We start from the raw sequence: 18,628 nt of genomic DNA on the forward strand, positions 1-18,628 counted from the left end.
CAGGCAACTATGGACTGTTGATCTTTGGGTATATTAATTTAGAGAACATACATAAGCTGGAGATTTTCAACAAATCCGTATGAATACCATACTTTGGAATACGATTGTTTCAATGCATTAATAACGAGATATGATTGAGTCAGTTTTTGTATAGTAACTGGTATATACGCGTAATTATAGTAAGGAAGACATGATGTATACCCTATGGATACATTTTCTTGATCAGATAATTTAATGAATAAAATAACCAGCAGCACTTTCATTAGAGCAATTTCTCAAACCCTCAGCATCTGCGCTACATCTCAGTTAGAGTATTGAAGATTGTGCTTTCAAGTAAGTGTTATTTATAAGATACATCCCTGAAGTGAATTAGAGTATGCTAGATTGGCTAAAGGGAGATTTAGGGATTCTCGCTCGCATTTGGCGATTATAACGAATTGATTGTATCGATGAAAGTAATTTATATTAGAGATATATCAGTGAAGAGACTAGTAAGTGGTAAGAGTGGGAGACTCGGATCCTACTCTACTCTCTGATGACTACTAGTACAGTATAATAAAAGTATTGATTGACATTATGATTTTATGGTTGTTATAGCAATATCTTTTAATAGAGAAATTTCTGTAACTAAGTAGTACATTTAAATTAGCTCTTATTACTGCTAATACATCAGTAGTACTAATCGGATCATTAATTGATTACGTCTATCATTGGTCATCAGTAGAAGATGTGTCTATAACTAGGCATTATCACAACAATTAATTCTTTGATATAAATCATAGTAGCGATGCTATGCTGTTTTTATCACTGTTACTCCAAATTATTTACTACAGAAATCGATTGTAACATACAGTAATAGTAATAGACTAATAATATACTGTACATTTTATGACAAGTCAGTTAACATTTACAATTGCATACTACAGGAGAAAAGCTTTGGAAAATGTTAGCGTGCAAAATTTCCACTCATATCCTGTTCAATTAGTAAGTTCTATTCGTGTCTTTCATATAAATGTATAAGAATAGATTATACAAGCTAACCTACCACTTCACGTGGATCTGAAAAGAACTTTTTCTCCCTTATATTTGCCGTACGAAAGCGTAGAAAGACCTCGGTTAAACTTGTGGTAGCCATAGCGTTACAATTAAACTAAAGGTAGACTAAAAAAATGTTGCGAGTATTCAATCAGTAATGCGTCCTGTCAGATACAGTGCTATAAATGATACCATTACATAATGATGATTCATACTGTATGGTGGATGATGTACTGTACAGTACGTACTGTAGACAGTTGAGCTTTAGAAAGTACAGTACCTCGTACTGTACTGTACAGTACACTTGTACAGTACGAGGACTGGATACGGTGACGGTGTTACTGTATGCGTCCTTTTCTACTGTAGAAGTGCTTTCATCTTTCCCTGCGATTACTGTACTGTATGTACTGTAGTTTGGGTCCGCAAAGATGCACTCGTGCTACTGTACTGCAGTACTGTATGCAAGACATCTTATTGACAAGACTTCAAAAGACAGTCGAAAGTCTACTACTATATTTATTACTGTAAGAACAGCCTTTGAGCCAGGTAGTACAACTCTCTACTGTACTATTTTTTTGGTGTGTCGATATTGTACCATATAACCATCAGTTTCATGATTAGAATACGACTGAAAGAGGTCTACCGTAGAAGGAGGCAGTTTTATTATTATTTCTTCATTATAGCAAGTCTATTGTCCATATGTTTTCTCCATATGGGTAGTACAAATGTGCCGGCACATCACGTTGACTAACGGTAGCTACAGATTCGCGTCTACTGTACTGTACACTGTACAGAGTACAGTGTACTGTATGTACCGTAGATGGGTACAGTCATGATCTACAGTATAGTACTGCAGCCATTTCAATTCTTTAATGGTGCGTGATCCAGCGTAACTGTGGTGATGGATTCCATTGCCCCTCTCTCTTTTCCTTATTTCATACTGAATTAGCGCTATATTTATTTATTTACTATTTCGCATACGCAGCAAGTTGTAAGAGTAATGTGTCTTTGTTTAAACGCTGAGTAGTGAGTATGTGCTGTAAACTCAGTGTGAGTACAGTACAGTACAGTACAATGAATGTACATTGTACAGTGTACAGTACTGTACACTGTACTGTATATTAGGCCCAGCCATAATAACCCCGATTACTCAGATACTCAGCGTAAATAGCTTAAACGATGATACATTATTGCTATTTACGCTGAGTATCTGAGTAATCGGGGTTATTATGGCTGGGCCTACTGTATATGGATTGCAGAGGAAGCTTGACTCGGACAGTCGGACATACGGACCTCATCTTATTACGGTGGCCGAACGATCTGCACACGTTCGGAACAGTAGCTTTATACTGTACTGTACTGTATGTATTTTTTATAACATACCGTATAGTGTACAAAACAGCACAGCACAGTACAGTACACCGTACTCTAATATACAGTACAGTACTGTACCGTACTGTACTGTGCAGTACAGTACTGGAATCTCGATCATTCATTCTCTAGTAGAGAACAGTACCGTACTGTACAGTGTGGTACAGGACTGACTACAGTACCGGGTGAAACGACCCGACAAGGTAATCTCTACTAACTACAGTACTGTACTGTACAGTACAGTACAGTACTCTACAGTATGTTCTTGCGCACTGAATGACTGAACTACAGTACTGTACTGTAGACTACACTATAAAAAACACAGTGTCATCTACTGTCATCTATTGTCTGTCAATCGAAGTTACAGGCACCTACGCCAACAGCCAACAACCGAAATGTCTTCAGCAACATTTGTATTTATTGGTAAATATTTTAATTGCAAGATCTTATTACTGTATTTTATAATAAATGTAGTATATCAAAATTTTTCTAAACTACAAGTGTTCAGTATTAGCGTTTATTCCCTTAATCAGAACAATAGCTGACTATATTGTACAGTATACCTTTATTATAATGATCACAAGTGGCAGGTTCAAAGTTATTGACGAAAGCAAAAGTGCTATCAAGGCCTTGCAGGCATTATTATTCTTATGCCCATTCTAGAACAGTACACGATTAATGAGGATGATATAACTGCTTGGACTACGAATTTTGAGTGTACATTTGTGATCTAGTATAATACGGTATGGAATTACGTAAGCATCACACTGTATCTCTCTACTAGCGAACATAAAATCCTTAAAATAACTGTTTGCTAATCGTTGATACAGTACACTCAGTATAGACTAATTTACACGTTTACTTACCGATTGCATGATAAAATTTGGGATATACAGAAATCAATTTTTGCATACTATTTTCCTGCGGTCCGTAATTCTAGGATTACCGTTCCATGTCGGTTCCATAGCAATTCACTTCAGATTACATTACCTTGCAATATTTATCTTGCAATAGTTTTTTCACCAATTTATAAACAAAAATTTTCCTTTCTATACGATTAGTTATAGATTCGATGTAGAACTGAGTTTACGTTTTACCATTCATTCATTTGAACGAGCATACTGACAGTATTATATATACATTTAGAAAATTTAGAAAGTAGAGCATATAGTGTAGGCATCTCTACAATGGTATAACACTTCTGATTTTTAGTTCAATCTATAAATTCAGGTGCTTCTGCCGTAAATTGTACTCTTTCTCATATTTTCAAATGCTTGACAACTTAACTTTTTAATCAATCTGTTATAGCATGGTTAATAACCCAAGTGAATTGCCATGCGATCGAGTTGGATGAAAAGTAAGTAGTTTTTACTCATTAAGGTTATGTTAATTGTAAATTTTCGTTTGCAAACATTTTATGTATTTACGATTAACGGAATGTCTATCAAATTGGAAAAACTGATTTCTCTATTGAATTATGAGAAATACTTTTATGTCCATATCTACTGTAGATGAGGGAACTGTAATGTTGGTGTAGGCCTCATGATCTTTCTTTGTGTTACTTGCATTGTGTGAAGAACCTTGTTTCTACAAAATCCAATGCAATATTATAATGTTGCGCAAAAAATCCTCGTTATTTTTCTTTTTTAGACAACTGACTGTATCTTCTCCAATATCTTAAGATATGACCTATATAACAAGTATTTATTGAAATCTCGCTTTACCGATATACTGTGTGTGTAGTACAATATATCTACCGTAAGGTCATGAGATGAGGACTTTGACAATTAACTATATATCAGTGTAACAACGTCAGAATAAGTGTTAGTAATGTGCCACTGTAGTAATATTTCATTATTGATTCATATACGGATAGCTTCTGAAACTACGGTACATGGTAGTTGAAGCGCTTATAACACAAAATTATATAGAAAGATGATTACACGAGAAATAGGCTCTATCATTAATTTAATGTCGCATTGAAAACGCATTCAATAAACACGCTTATACTTTACATGTCGTAGATTCATTTATTCCTTGATAGCATTAGCGATTTGAGGGTCTCTACATGACCGTCAAGTCTGTTTATTGTTTCTTTCCTTAACAATACTTTTGGCTTAAATACGCATATACTGTACAACAATAAATTTGTTACTTTTTTTTAAGCTGTATCGCAGGATGTATGCAGTTAGGGAACTTGTACACAACACAATATTATATAAACGTAAATTTTTACTGCCAGTAAATACATATATACAGCAGTGCACAATGTTGTCCATTTAAGCCTTCAACTGAGACTATTAACTAGATAAATAAGTGATTGTTGTAGTATACTCTCTCTTCACAGTATTTAGAATGTTCAATATACAAGTAGAGTACATCGCAGTCCGTAAAATTCTAAGCGACCAATACCGGCGATCCTGCACATATATAATAAAAAATTAAAGTTATAGCATTATAAATTTCAGTTTCGTTTCTAGCTCCCGTATGTGAGCCTGTCGCACTAGCAGTAACATCAAACGATACTGTTATAACAACATGCAAAAATACTAGAGTACTATGCTATGTATAGTACTGTACAGTAGTATTCCTAGCAGTACAACACAGTATTTGTAAGTTATCACAATAGCTATTAATTTTCTTGGTACATTGTTGCTTTTTCTTGTACTTCAATACCCAAACACTTATAAATGTAAGATATGAAATTAAATTTCACTCTTCTTTAATGATATCACGCACCCAATTTTTGTTACTAATACAAGAAATAATTCTACGTGATGTATTTATTCCAATACCTAAAAGAATGTACTAGGTATACGCGTACTGTGTTTTCTTACAAGATGTACAGTACAGCACTTGATGATACACATCGCGGAATCGTTTTTTTTGTACTACGATCAGGAACTACTCAACTAACAATTCTCCCTCAAAAGTCGTAACTAAAAATTTCCCTTATACTAAAATACACCTCAACTAAGAATTCTCCCTCAAAAAGCTTTTGAGGGAGTATTCTTAGTTGAGTAGTCCCTGCTACAGCACTGTTTACTTTATTATCATGAACATGTCTTCCTAAATAAATTTTTCTATAGTTAATATGCTACGCTTTTTGTACTATCCCTACGTTTTATTAGTATTCCTAGATATGAAATCATATTAATCTTATTCTTGTTTATTTTATTTTGGAAATACTTCAGTTTTCACTCACTAAGAGATGACGGAAATTGGCTAGTTATGGTATGTGTACACTGTACAGTGGAATATGTATATTTAAATCTTGTTTTATCTCTTCATCAGTTTCTCTAGCCATGCCTAAAAATTGAACCCTATATAGTTTGAAAGTGTTGAAAAATATGCTCCTTGTCCTTATTTACATTAACAAACGTTTATATAATTTGCACAGTTTTATGCTCCTTGGTGCGGGCACTGCCAACGATTACATCCGACTTGGGATGACGTTAGTAGAGAGTTAAGTGAAACTGAAATTAAAGTCGGTAAATTAGATGCGACTAAGTATTCAGGTAAATTATATAGAACTTTTTTATATGTTTACATCGTGCATTATATTTCATAATTTATAGCTAGGAAGGTTACAAAACTTAAGATTGCAAACGACACACTTTTAATTTGCTTTGTTAATTATTTCATTCTTAACTAAGGTTTTGACAGTAGAATTGTTACATCAACATTATAAAATTCGCCATATAGTACAGTACAGTACGGCATCCACTATATTTATGCTAATATTTTTACAAAGTATTCTAAGAAGAGACCCAAATCTTTATCTATCTTTAGATCATTCCATATAGTATCAGTATTAAATAGTAATGTATTTCTTACAGTTCTTTATATTCTAAAACTATCAACACCATTATGTGGCAAGAATATTTGTGTCAATATACAGTACCGTACGTTATTAATAGAACTAATCAAGTGGTATGAAACGGATTGATTACGATCGTATGAAAAGATTTTAAATGATCGGATATCATGTAATATTTTTATTCTAGATTTAGCACAGGAATTAGGTATCAAAGGATTTCCGACAATAAAATTGTGCGTAATAAATTTTTTATATTATCACCCTAGATTAAAATTGTAATGAATTACTCTTTGGAAAGTTCAACTGTTGATACAGTATAAAATTACTTAATTTATGAAGCTTTGCATCCTTACACTCTAAAATAGACTAGGTTTTAGAGGTTTGGAGTGTATTAATGAAAAATCAATTTATAAAAATATTATTTAGCTTTAAGGACAGTAATTCATCTTTTGATCATTACGGTGGGAGGACAACCGATGCAATTATAGGTTTTGCACGTCGTGCACAAGGGTTCGTTGCTTTTTTTGAATGCCTTCTCAATTATTAATTGCATTCACTCATACCTAATACGTTACTATAGCAATAGGTGCTTGCTAATGTTGGTAAATAGTGATTTTATTATGTTTACATTGCTAGGCCATCATTGCGCACTTTGCATAGTCCTGGTCACTACAAAGATGCTAAACGAAAGCACAAATTAGAGGTTTTTTTCCTTCTTGTAACAGATAATAGTGACAACGAAGATGGCAAATTAGTGATGGTAAAAAAGATAGATTTCGATAGAATAATGTATGTCCAACAGAGTTAAAAACGTCCTAGTTTTAATTTAACGAAATCTATTAATGTAAATATTTTAGGAAAAGTATAAAAACATATCGGATGAAAAGGTTTTAGAAGGTTATTTCTATACCGGAAATTCCCGTATAATCCCTGATGATATCAAAACCAAGATTCAGAATTATCCCCAACTAATTGTATACAAAGATAGTTCCCAATATTTATACGAAGGTATTCGACTTGAGATAAACAAAAAATTTTTACTTATCCATGTCATTTAATGTACGTGATAGTGCTAAGTTTTGTTTCAATATAAATACAATAGGTGACCTCGAATCAATGTGGAAATGGATCAATGAAGAAAGGTTAATAATGAAAATAGTATTTCATTATTTTATTCATCAATGGATTGATCACCTGTTTTAATTGAAATTTTTGCGCATTACTTTCTTTATAGATTTTTATTCTTTCCTAAAGTTGACGAAATTAGCTTCTACGAGACAACCACTAGTGGTAACGCCAAGTTTATTATATAGATCGTATAAATACTTTAAAAATTATGCCATTTATGCTGTCTGCCCTGTTGTCATTAAACATTTCAATTACCCAAATGTCTCTTTTGTTACTTTAGGCAAACTTGTAGTGCTGTTAGCGATTGATGAAGACTACGATAATTACAAGGAACACTTAAAGTATGTTTAATAGCTACCTTTTCTTAGAAGAATTGAAATCAATTACTTTTTAATTAAATATAAAAAGGCTATCGAATATTGCACGACTGGTAGCGTGGGAAAAGAGAGAAAAGTATCATAAGTAAGTTTTCATTACTGGCCAATCTGACTATGGTCAGTACAGTTTTCTGCATCTACAAGAAGTATTTTGACAGTGTCGTTTTAATAGTTTATTTAGTACTATATTCAAATTGTAAATAGGCACTTTCAAATTGCCTGGATGAATGGTGATTCAGTTGTAAAATCTATAACAATGAGGTATGTATAATTTTATCGATCGACCACTTGCGGCAGTCCTTATTTGAAAACACAAGTCACCGTAGTTTCGCATGCAGCATAATTGCCTTTCTTAACAAAAATGTATTTAAAATATCTTTCAATCTCATCTATAGTTACATTGCCTTGCCCTTCCTTTTGGTATACAACGCATCGGATGGAATATACTATCTTCCTGACCAAGTAAGTGAAAGTAGACCCCCGTAAAGTAATTCTTACAGCTTTCTTCACATGTGTTAACGACATAGAAGCTTTTTTATTCTTTTTGAAATCCAAGTACTCTATTTTTCTTAAAGGCACCGTTGTCTATGACTAAGGAGTCTTTCGCTAGTTTCCTTGAGAAAGTTATTGCCAAAGAAGATATTGTGGTAGAACGATTTATCTCATTTTACTGGTTTTGCCTCTTTTGAAATTACAATCTTTATTTAATTTACAGGGCTACGGAGGTTATTCCTTTATCCAAAAAGTGCACAGAGTGAGCGATTTACAACAAGTTCTTATAAAATTAGACGCTGACGTACTTATAATTTTAGTTATTTAGCAACTTATAAATGAACTTTCAATTTTTAGGTTATCTGGAACATTTATTCTACCGTAAAGGTATAAATTACCGTAATAGCATCCTAGTTTTGTAATGATTTTTTCATGCCGTATTTAGTAAAATCTTCTTTATGATTTCATTACAGGATATCTGGGATGCTCAACCTATTTTAGCTCTGGTGTTTTTTCTCCTGCCAACATTGCTCATTTGTTTTGTATGTTATAATATGTGTACTATGGAAGAGAGTGATGAAGGAACTGATGAGTTTGAAGATGAAGAGAGAGTTGAAGGAGAAGAAGACAAGCTACGATAATTATAATAATAAAATGTAATTATATTTATCTTGAAATTTGTAAACCGAGAGTTAATTCATTTAAGGCTATTGTTTATACGTTATTATAAATGCTTTTTTTGTCGAAATCCTTGTTACATTACATTTTTAATCTCTTATTAATTTATTACCTTACCCTCTTGTTCAACTACAAACCCCTCACTTTTATTTGTAATTTACTACAGGAAGGGATTTATTACGTCTATAATTGTTTTTAACTTTGATTCTCTACTATGACAGTTAATCTCCTTGGATCCTATAGTCTATATAAGATGGTACGCTAGAAACTAGGGCTCAACAGCATCACCAATTTGTATTATTTTTGAGTCTAGATTGCTGAGATGTATTATAATGCTATTGGTCATACTTCCACTAAACGGGTCTTGTTCTCTACAGTATTGCGAATGTCCAACGGGTACAGCATTATCTGACTTAATTTTGCATGCCTGAATCTTTATGAACATTTATGTGTATGTTTGTGAGCCAAACGTAGATCACTATATATAAAATTGATGAATCACGTTCTCTTAAGTTCTAAATATCGATGATATTAAACTATCACTCTGTTATATCATTTGTTTAATTACTATTATTGTAGGTCCTTTTTAACATAATTCTAAGTATGGTCGCTTTTAGTAACCATACGCGTATATTTAAAATTTAATAAGTGGCTACAACATCTTACAAAAGCTTCAGTAGATAAGTGCTACAATTTTAAATTTACGAACAAAGTCTTCATCCTTAACAGCATGAAAAGATTAATATCGGTACGAAAGATTATTATCAAATACGGTACTGTACATCTAAAGGCTGTATTTCGATGTTATTTATAGCAGCTTACATGTTAAAAAAGTTGATTAGGAATACAAAAATAGTTTACAACAAGATTATCGTAGGATGTATAATCATTCACCTACAATGATATCCTAGCAATGCTATAATTGCATTTTATTACTGACTCAATTACGCCGATTTGACTAGCGAGATTTATTCATTTCATCAAAGACATTCGTAAAGTTATTAATAAGTGAGAAAGTAACTGCGATAGCACAGGATAATACGAGTATTATAAGCTGAATGTTGACTGTGTGCCTAAAATTTGCACTGCATGTGATTGGAAACACGCGTCCGCACAATACGTATTTTTTTACCGATACACTCAAAAAGGTCCCTTAAGATTTAGCTATAAACGTATATGCTAACCGAGCTTCTGGTAATTTGTTAATCTCAGAATTACATAATGGTCACTTTAAAAGTGTGCTTTTAATAACTTATAGTTTCAATTTCCATAAATGATTATTCTGAGCATAAAGTTTGAATTATTCAAATAGAAACATATGAATTCATTATAGAATGGAAATGTAAAGTTGTCTCACATAAATTGTCATTAAACAAATGATAAAAACATATTTGATAGCTTACTATCAAAATATACATGTACTCAACAAATACAATAAAATTCCTGCGCAAGAGCTGCTTTTACATGTCATTATCATCAGTTAACACTGGATAGTTGAATTAAGCAATAAACGATCACAATGGAGTTAATTTGAATAATGATAAATAGAAATCATCATACCTTTTCTGTACTGATAAAATTTTACGAATTCGGTAAATTCTAAACGTTTTAGGAATAATTACCCGATAAAATGTAAAAAAAGCTTCAATTTCCTATTCTATACTACACATCATGAGATTGTTTGAGATGTTTATTTCAGAATTAACATATTATCATGATAGTCGCATTCAAGGCTCTTAACGAACAATTTATTACAAATGTACGGCGATGTCTACAACAAAGAAAAGTTACAATTCTCACAGGGTATTTTCCGATTCTGGGACACTGTCATTAGGCAAGTATTTCAAAATTTCATTATCTAGATCATATTCAATACCTTGATGAAAGAAAACTGACGGGGGTGAGTTTTCATCGGATTTCTTGTCATATCGAAAACCAGAACTGATCTCTATAGCTAAACTTGACTTAATTAACCCAACACGTCCTACACTACGTGGTGCTGGATGATAAATTCTCCCACTTTTAGGTAACATACATAGTTTTCTTGGTGAAAAAGGAACAGATAGTGAAGAACCGGCATATGATAAGAAGTTAGTAGCAGGATATTTACTTTTCTTTATTTTACTTATATCGGAAAGGCTTTCTTCAATCAAATGCGTAAATACAATAGGTACGTCGTCGCATCTGATATAATTAATCTCTCTTCCACATGGCGATATGAAAGGAAATTCTTCCTGATATCTTTCAGTATTGTTAATTCGAATACGTTTAAAGAAGAATTGCAGAAATTTCTTATCTAAAAATAGGAAAACATTCAGAAGGCTGAACTGAAATGATAGAATATACGATACCTATATATCAACTGTTCCATACTGCAGAATATTTTAATTGACTGTGGAATTACGAGATCATTTATAAATATAGCGCATTATAAATTTACAATCATTGCATGTTACAGTACATGATATAATAATTGTTATTAAATATATCATTTATGGTATTTATGGCACGTAACATGTGTTATTTATTTCCACAACCTATACTTGTAAAATAATAAACATTGTAATTGCAGACGGTGCTCATGTAGAAGCCATCACTTTCAATCGATAGTTATAATAAAGTGCGTAGGATTAGAAGTAATCAGCTTCATACGAAGTTCTACGTTTTTATATTAACTTGATCGTGTGTACGATTTCCTGTCTCCTACGCTAGTCAAAAGTACTGTACTCGTAATAACTTAAGCACTGATAATTAAAACTTAATTAATAAATAAATATCTATGGTGTGAAGGGAGTTGCATTTAATCCATTGCAGTACCTTTGTAGCTGGTAACAAAGTTCTTGATCTTGATGTCATCTAAAAACAACTAAAACGGGAAATTATTTAGATTATAACATGACCTATAGAATGCACAAAAATTTATGCAGTTTATTACCAAAATGATGTTACATTTTCGGATGATTACTCTATAGTAAAAACTAAAGCCTTTCTTACTTTAAATTGCTGGTAATAGAAATGGACAGCATATAGTTATGTACTTACTTAGTGCTATAGGGATAGTATTTAACTTCAGAGATATACCATACCGTAAATACTTAATTACTGCGGAATCACTATTTACCGCCTTAACATACCATCATTAATTATACTGTATCACTAAGGAGCAAAAAATTATTCATTGCATCGTACGTACTTTATATTATCACGACGCACACGATGAAACAAAATTAGCTTTACCTGTCCTTGGTGATCGATATAATAAAAATATTCTCGAATTTTTGGGGCTGGAGATTGCCCCTGAACATATAAGCTGGAAAAGGATCGAGTTGCTATGCGAATCTATACAAAAAAGCAGTAGTAAACTTTAAACTTTGTAAAAGCGCTAAATAGATCGCGTACAGAAAGCTGCGAATTGTACTGTTTGACTAACATTTATTACTAAAAAATCATAGCTAATTAGGATAATATAGAATATTCCATGCAGAGCATAGCATACTGATTTGCATATAGCTTAAAATCAATCAATATACAGTTCATACGTGTGTAGAATTAGTATGTGTGCAAGACGGTACATATGCGTACAGTTGTACACGTACAGTACTGTATGTTGCGCATCTTCAGCTTATATGAAAAAATAACGCGATAAGTAATACTTGTAAATTAAATTAATCCGTAAATATTCTGCAGATACTCGTATCAGGCTTAGAGTATTAGAGCTAAAACTATATATTAATTAAAATTAGTCGTTATCATTAAAAAGTAGTGTACAATCTTGGAGAAAATATAGCAAGGAGTCATTGCATGCAGTACAGTATACAATATACTGTTTGTAAAACAGCTTACTTCATTTTTAGGAGAACTAATTTACAGTTAGTCAAAACCATGATCCTTATAATTAAGAAATGAATATGATTAACTGTAAAGTATATAGAATAGTACTTTTACTCAATATAGGACTACATATGTTAAAGGCATTTTATTACTTGAGTACACTACAATACTGTAGTCTCCTGTATATTGGCATACCGGCCCATGCTGAGTAATTAACTAAAGAAGGAAAATTGGACAAGTAGCGACTAGATTTGTCCATGATATCAATCACTGATTAACTATAAACCATAGAACACTACACCATACTATACTTTATAAGCTTGCCATGCAATGTAAGAGTATATATGACAGAACAGCCACACTACCAATGAAATCGAAACATAACTGTATTGACTATCCTCTTTCCATTCCTAGCTCTGCACTATGGACATAGTAAGCGTACATATAAATACAATACTGTATACATATATTTTATTAATTTACTGTTAATTTAAAAGGGTCATTTGAAAGCTGTACTTGATCTAAGCATCGATTATAGTGTATAAATTGATTTATAATCATAATTATTTTAAAATAATTATACCGTACAACTATAAAAATATAGTATACATATATAGCATTACGATGATAAAAGGTACATTTTACCATTGGATTCTTATAATTGTTGAGGTAACTTCAGTCACTTAGGTTCGGCTCAATACTTAACCTTGAAGAAAATGGAGGCACAGCTATAAACTTATGAATCTTAAGTCTGCAAAGGATTGGCACAAGCGGCTGCGATCCGCACAGTGTACTACAGTACAGTACAGTACAGTACAGTACAGTACAGTACTATACGGTACAGTACAGTACTGTGTCTGAGTGGTTATCACTGTACTACATGTACAGTACTGTACTGTATACGCAATTACGTACTATATGATAAAAATTTTTCTGCATGAAATTTTCTTAGGCATTGGGCTGCATAAATACGAAATGAAGATCTCTGCTTGAAACATAGATAGTTATTGTACAGTGCAGCACCGACAAATGACTAAATACAGTGTAGCACATCGGAATAATATGCCTAATAAATATTGAATATTGTTAAAAGTAAAAATTTCGAACTGTAAATTAAGAAATTACTTTTATATGTGCAATCTTGGTCTGGTAGCATAGCAAGCTTACTGATGAATAATATCGACAAGGTCAGAGCTTTAAAAGAACGTCAACAAAACTGGATGAGAGAAAGGGCAAGAGAAAAGGGAAGTAAAAATGATGAGGACTATACTACTGGCGATGAACACCCTTCTAATTTTCAGCCATCTCGATCGAAAACATACCTCAGTGATGTAGGTAACCCTGAGAATTCTCGGTTAAATCCAGCTTCTGTCCATAACGACAGCAGTGCTTTACTAGTTAATTTACACACATCAAATCAGCGTGGTACAAAAGCGTACAGTTCAAATAATTCATCGCATGATTATGAGACTTTAGAGCTAAGATGTGAAGTCCTCAATGCGGAAATTGATAATATTCATGAAAGTATGAGTGAATTATCCTTGAGGCAATCGCTACAAATGAAGACTATCAAAGGTATTGAAATTGAAAAGGAAACGATCAGAGACAAGATTGCCCAACTTGAAAAACAATTGCAGGATAAAGATAATGAAATTCTTCAATGCACAACAAAGTTCGAAGATCTGGAAGTAGAACGAAGTAAATATGCTACTAAAATTGAACTCATCGAAAGGACCCTTACAGAGCTAGAAGCAATAAAAGCCTCCATAAAATCAACGTCGCGCTAAATATAAATGTAGCTCTAGATACGCAGGACGTTACATTCGTTCCATTGACGCTTATTTTATAGGTATTCTACAGTCATACGAGTATTTGTACTATGGTATTCCACAGGAGCTCCTTACTAGTGCGGAGTCAGTTGAAGGAGCATAGTAAATCATTACAATGCCAAAGAAAAAGGTTTTAATTATTAGAGCAAATTTAGAATTAAGAAAATTCAAATTCTTGATGCGTTTACTGACTACAGACATCAGATAGTGTTACAACCCGAAAAGATTCTACATTAACGTAATTGACTGACTCTTTGATGGAAGTATACGTATACTGTTATAAATGTAGCAGTACCTGCATTTAATCGATAACTGCAAGTATGCGGACTTTTTTTATGTTTATACTGTTAAATTAATTGTATATAATTATACGTAGTTAGAATTGTTAACCAAGTTCGTTACACGACTAATAATATAATGTTTATTTTACAATTTTTTAACTTTGATTACTCTTTTAATTTTGTCACCTTATATGATGCCCTAATTAGGCCTGTCAGCGGTTCGGTTACTGTATATCAGAAGGATAGTGTTCCATTTCAAAAAAGGCATTAAGACCTGATTCCATGTTAAATGGCAGCAAATCTCATTTCAGGAGTTCGATCATATGTATCATATCACTATTAATGAGTATTTGCTGTATATCTATAGGATTGGCGGCCGTTCAGTTCTGAGAAAACCTAAATTTTTCTCAGATTCGGCCTTATCTCGTAATATATCGATGCTGCTATGCACGTTAATACTTGGAGGTACAAATAGAGTTAATTCTTTTTGGTGGTAGCGTTTATGAGTGTATAGTAGTGAAATTTTAAGGCATACCTTTTAGGTACGTATTGTTGGTTTCTATCGAATAAAGAAAATAGATAATTTTACACTAGTATAACTTTAGCGTTAAAATCAACGGATATTACCATTAAGTCAACAAAGTACGGCATATCTAATGTGCCGATATAAGTTATGAGACGCTAGATCATATTATATCAGTACTCATTTAAATGTAACAGGATGAATGTAAATAAGATTATAACGTGCTGTACCTTATTTTAATCCGTATTTCAACTCAGCGCGTAAAAGTTGGTGTTAAATAAAACTAATAGACATACACCCTCGTGCTATTGTTTATAAATCATTGATCATTTTATTACATTAATTGTAACATGTAAACCATAATTCTCGAGACATTAACTGAAATAAAATCATCACTACCGTAGGGTTACAATAAACTCATGATAACTCAGTAAAGAGGCTATAAGCTGCCATTGTCCCAATTCCTTATTTAGTGATAGTATCCAAATATAATACATTAAATTATTGTATTTTAAAGTATCTTAAATGTATTGTACAATCAGCTAATATTCTGCAATAAGGTAAGAATTATAAATTACAAGATTTTAGCTGTTTGACCAGATTACGCAGGTCATCATGTACTCCAATTAGTTATATTGCTTTAGAAAATAGGTGACAAGTATGACTCTAAAATATATATAGGCCATTCCGAAGACAATTTAAATCAAAATTAATTCTAGGTTAAGCAATAATTAAAATATATCAGTAATTCACACAGTAACAGCTAGCTGTTACGAGACAAGATTCCAGCCTTAAGGATTTCCTTCTATAGAAAAAGATGAAATTAATAATTTTAAAACTGATTTATAGTGCGAGTCTTCAGAATAGAATATGACACTTTTGTCACCTTATTGGCTAGAAGAGACTTAAGGGCGACTTCATGGACATTAGGATCCCACTTCTTGAACCTAGAGTAAGTTAATTATCTCTTAGATAATTATAATTAATAGATATTTGACTGCAGTTCACTATACACATTACACATTAGTAAAATTCAGTATTACGAAAACGGAACATAACACATAACACATTACTTTATTGCGTGAGGGTCATCAGAATCATTATCAAATAGTCGTCTTCTTCCTTTTTCGATCGATTGTGCAACTTTCTGCTTAAATCGATGAAATTCACTTTCGTATCTATGGGATCAATATAACATCCTTAATCTTAAATTGGCACTTACGAACGTTAGAAAGTGGTCCATTCAATTGAATTTTTGCAAAGAACATATAATCATTCAGAATGTCTTACAGATATGCTGCTTCACTATTGACAGCATTTTCGGTGTTTACTCTATAAAATATTTGCTTGATATGTAACAATATCTGGTATAAATGATTGCGAGGGCTGCAAGAAATTTAAGGTATACCATAGTTCTATTAGTAGGCAGTATCACTAAAATGAGTAACTGATTACAAAATATCTAAAATGACAGACAATAACAGACTACATTATCTTACCTCCATTCCGGAAAACTTTTCTTTAAGTACAGCTCGCCTGTTTCCGGGTTAACATCAGGGTGATATATCGGATTGGTAAAAATAATTTTCTAGATTATGGAAGTATGATTGATATTTAATAAACTATTTTATCATATCATCAATATCTCAGAAAGTGACATCGCATCGAGCATATTTTGATTTCTAACCGGGCAGTTACCATAAGGAAAATTTTGAGGAATCAGGATATCAAATTTAAAAACTCCTTCAATATATACACCATGTCTAACAAATACAACACCATGCCAGCCTAAGGTATTTGTAGACATAAGAAATAGTGGTTAAACGTATTTTGAAGTAGTTTAAAATCAACGTAGTAGCAAAGTTACTGGATTAATCAGTATCAGCTTACAGAACAACTATAGAGTTGTTAGCTAATATTGTAATCTTAATTCTGTCATAAAATTATTGGACACTTTTGTGATTCCAAAGAAGAATACGTATGTTGTGAATTTACTTAAAGCAAATGTCAATTTGTCCGGCGGGTTCGCTGCAGAAATCTACATCGTAGTTAATTCACTGTTAAGTACTGTAAGTTGTGCCATCGCTATAGGAATACAGTACAGTATGCATAAATACAAATATGCGTATGTTGTAGACATGCGTGTACACTCGTATACTGTAATGCGTACGTGGTAAAGGTTTTGACAATTTAAGAAATTAACAGATAAAACTTGCTAGTAGTGACCAAGTATCGTTAATGGTAATTATGATTGTAACAACGTGGAATCATTTCAATATGTCTTTACAATGAAATATTATAACTCTTCAAATACTAATAACCATTTGATAAACGGCAAATTCAAGGCTAAAACGTATCATTAAAGTATGGTACTTACATAGAGGATTGTGAGCAGAGGGAAGAACAAATACTCCAGTGAGATTGTGTTTCGATAATTCTTTGCTAATAAAAATATTATTAAATGTATCAGTCAAATTCGAGATAAAATTTTGCCGTTAATCTACGCCAATCATGCAGTAATACCGTATAAGTACAAAAGAAACCTAATATAATGTTAATTTATAACTGATACGGGTTATAAAATATCAAATACTGTATGACTATCCAGGAGGATAAGTTACTGTTATAGTGCATTTAGCAAGTAAGTTAGTCAGATCCAAGACAGTGGAGCACCGTATACAATGATTGGATCGGTATTTAGAGCAAATAGTCTAACTTTACTTGAAGAGGTACTGGTAAGGATGAGGAGAGTGTATGTTAATTAGTTACAGCCTACAAGCCAGAATAGACTAGCTATACAAAGTAGTAACAGTACATTATACTACTCCTGTACTGTACTGTATACTGCAGTACATGGATAATTATAATTCGAGAATCGCAAAAAAATGCTATTGATTAGAGTGATATATTAATGTCATGCTGCACTGTATAATGTAGTACAGTATGTAGTTAAAAATAGCTCAGAACAAAACATATACAGTATCTACAATACGTACTATTCGAATAGTAGCATTTGCTCGATGAAGAATGGGCCATGGATTTGTGTTGACGTATCTGCAACGTCTGCGGCTTGAGGAATAGTCTCTTTTCGATCGCCGTCCTTCAAGTGCGATTCCGTAAGATTTCGATTATTGAAAGACATTCTAGATATCAGTACTTACTACCTGCCACCTACGAGATAAGAGTAATGAATACCACAGTATTAAAATTATGTTGTCGGTTATATAGATTAGTAAAGTAAATAAAAGATATTTCATCTTGAT

The 18,628-nt window shown here is 32.5% G+C and overlaps 5 protein-coding genes across 5 annotated transcripts in view; 2 read left to right on the plus strand and 3 right to left on the minus strand.

Annotated features, from left to right (window-relative positions):
- Positions 1-1,135, minus strand: part of TRIADDRAFT_52504 (uncharacterized protein) — a gene marked incomplete at both ends in the record, with an annotated part of 5,768 nt that extends 4,633 nt beyond the window's left edge. The window contains one exon of the mRNA XM_002108936.1: positions 1,046-1,135. Within this exon, the coding sequence (XP_002108972.1) occupies positions 1,046-1,135 (90 nt within the window). The remainder of the gene's footprint in view (positions 1-1,045) is intronic.
- Positions 1,136-2,772: 1,637 nt separating this feature from the next.
- On the plus strand, positions 2,773-8,864 carry TRIADDRAFT_63562 (uncharacterized protein; the record flags this gene model as incomplete). The annotated part of the gene is made up of 17 exons (XM_002108196.1): positions 2,773-2,829; positions 3,715-3,763; positions 5,601-5,640; positions 5,807-5,924; positions 6,414-6,459; positions 6,653-6,736; positions 6,863-6,986; positions 7,084-7,234; positions 7,329-7,368; positions 7,461-7,516; positions 7,635-7,695; positions 7,763-7,816; positions 8,127-8,193; positions 8,307-8,378; positions 8,447-8,485; positions 8,581-8,610; positions 8,697-8,864. The coding sequence occupies exons 1-17, from the start codon at positions 2,802-2,804 to the stop codon at positions 8,862-8,864; spliced, it is 1,227 nt and encodes a 408-aa protein (XP_002108232.1). The 5' UTR covers positions 2,773-2,801.
- A 1,833-nt stretch (positions 8,865-10,697) lies between these two features.
- TRIADDRAFT_52506 (uncharacterized protein) lies at positions 10,698-12,991 on the minus strand (the record flags this gene model as incomplete). The annotated part of the gene is made up of 5 exons (XM_002108937.1): positions 10,698-11,197; positions 11,719-11,767; positions 12,139-12,211; positions 12,745-12,817; positions 12,928-12,991. The coding sequence occupies 5 exons, from the start codon at positions 12,989-12,991 to the stop codon at positions 10,698-10,700; spliced, it is 759 nt and encodes a 252-aa protein (XP_002108973.1).
- Positions 12,992-13,901: 910 nt separating this feature from the next.
- TRIADDRAFT_52507 (uncharacterized protein) lies at positions 13,902-14,519 on the plus strand (the record flags this gene model as incomplete). The annotated part of the gene is made up of 1 exon (XM_002108197.1): positions 13,902-14,519. The coding sequence occupies one exon, from the start codon at positions 13,902-13,904 to the stop codon at positions 14,517-14,519; it is 618 nt and encodes a 205-aa protein (XP_002108233.1).
- Positions 14,520-15,704: 1,185 nt separating this feature from the next.
- Positions 15,705-18,507, minus strand: TRIADDRAFT_52508 (uncharacterized protein; the record flags this gene model as incomplete). The annotated part of the gene is made up of 7 exons (XM_002108938.1): positions 15,705-15,743; positions 16,252-16,312; positions 16,439-16,543; positions 16,865-16,953; positions 17,053-17,153; positions 17,743-17,807; positions 18,362-18,507. The coding sequence occupies 7 exons, from the start codon at positions 18,505-18,507 to the stop codon at positions 15,705-15,707; spliced, it is 606 nt and encodes a 201-aa protein (XP_002108974.1).
- Positions 18,508-18,628: the final 121 nt, after the last annotated feature.

The sequence above is a fragment of the Trichoplax adhaerens genome, genomic scaffold (genome assembly GCF_000150275.1).
Source record: "Trichoplax adhaerens TRIADscaffold_1 genomic scaffold, whole genome shotgun sequence".
NCBI classification, from domain to species: Eukaryota; Metazoa; Placozoa; class Uniplacotomia; order Trichoplacea; family Trichoplacidae; genus Trichoplax; species Trichoplax adhaerens.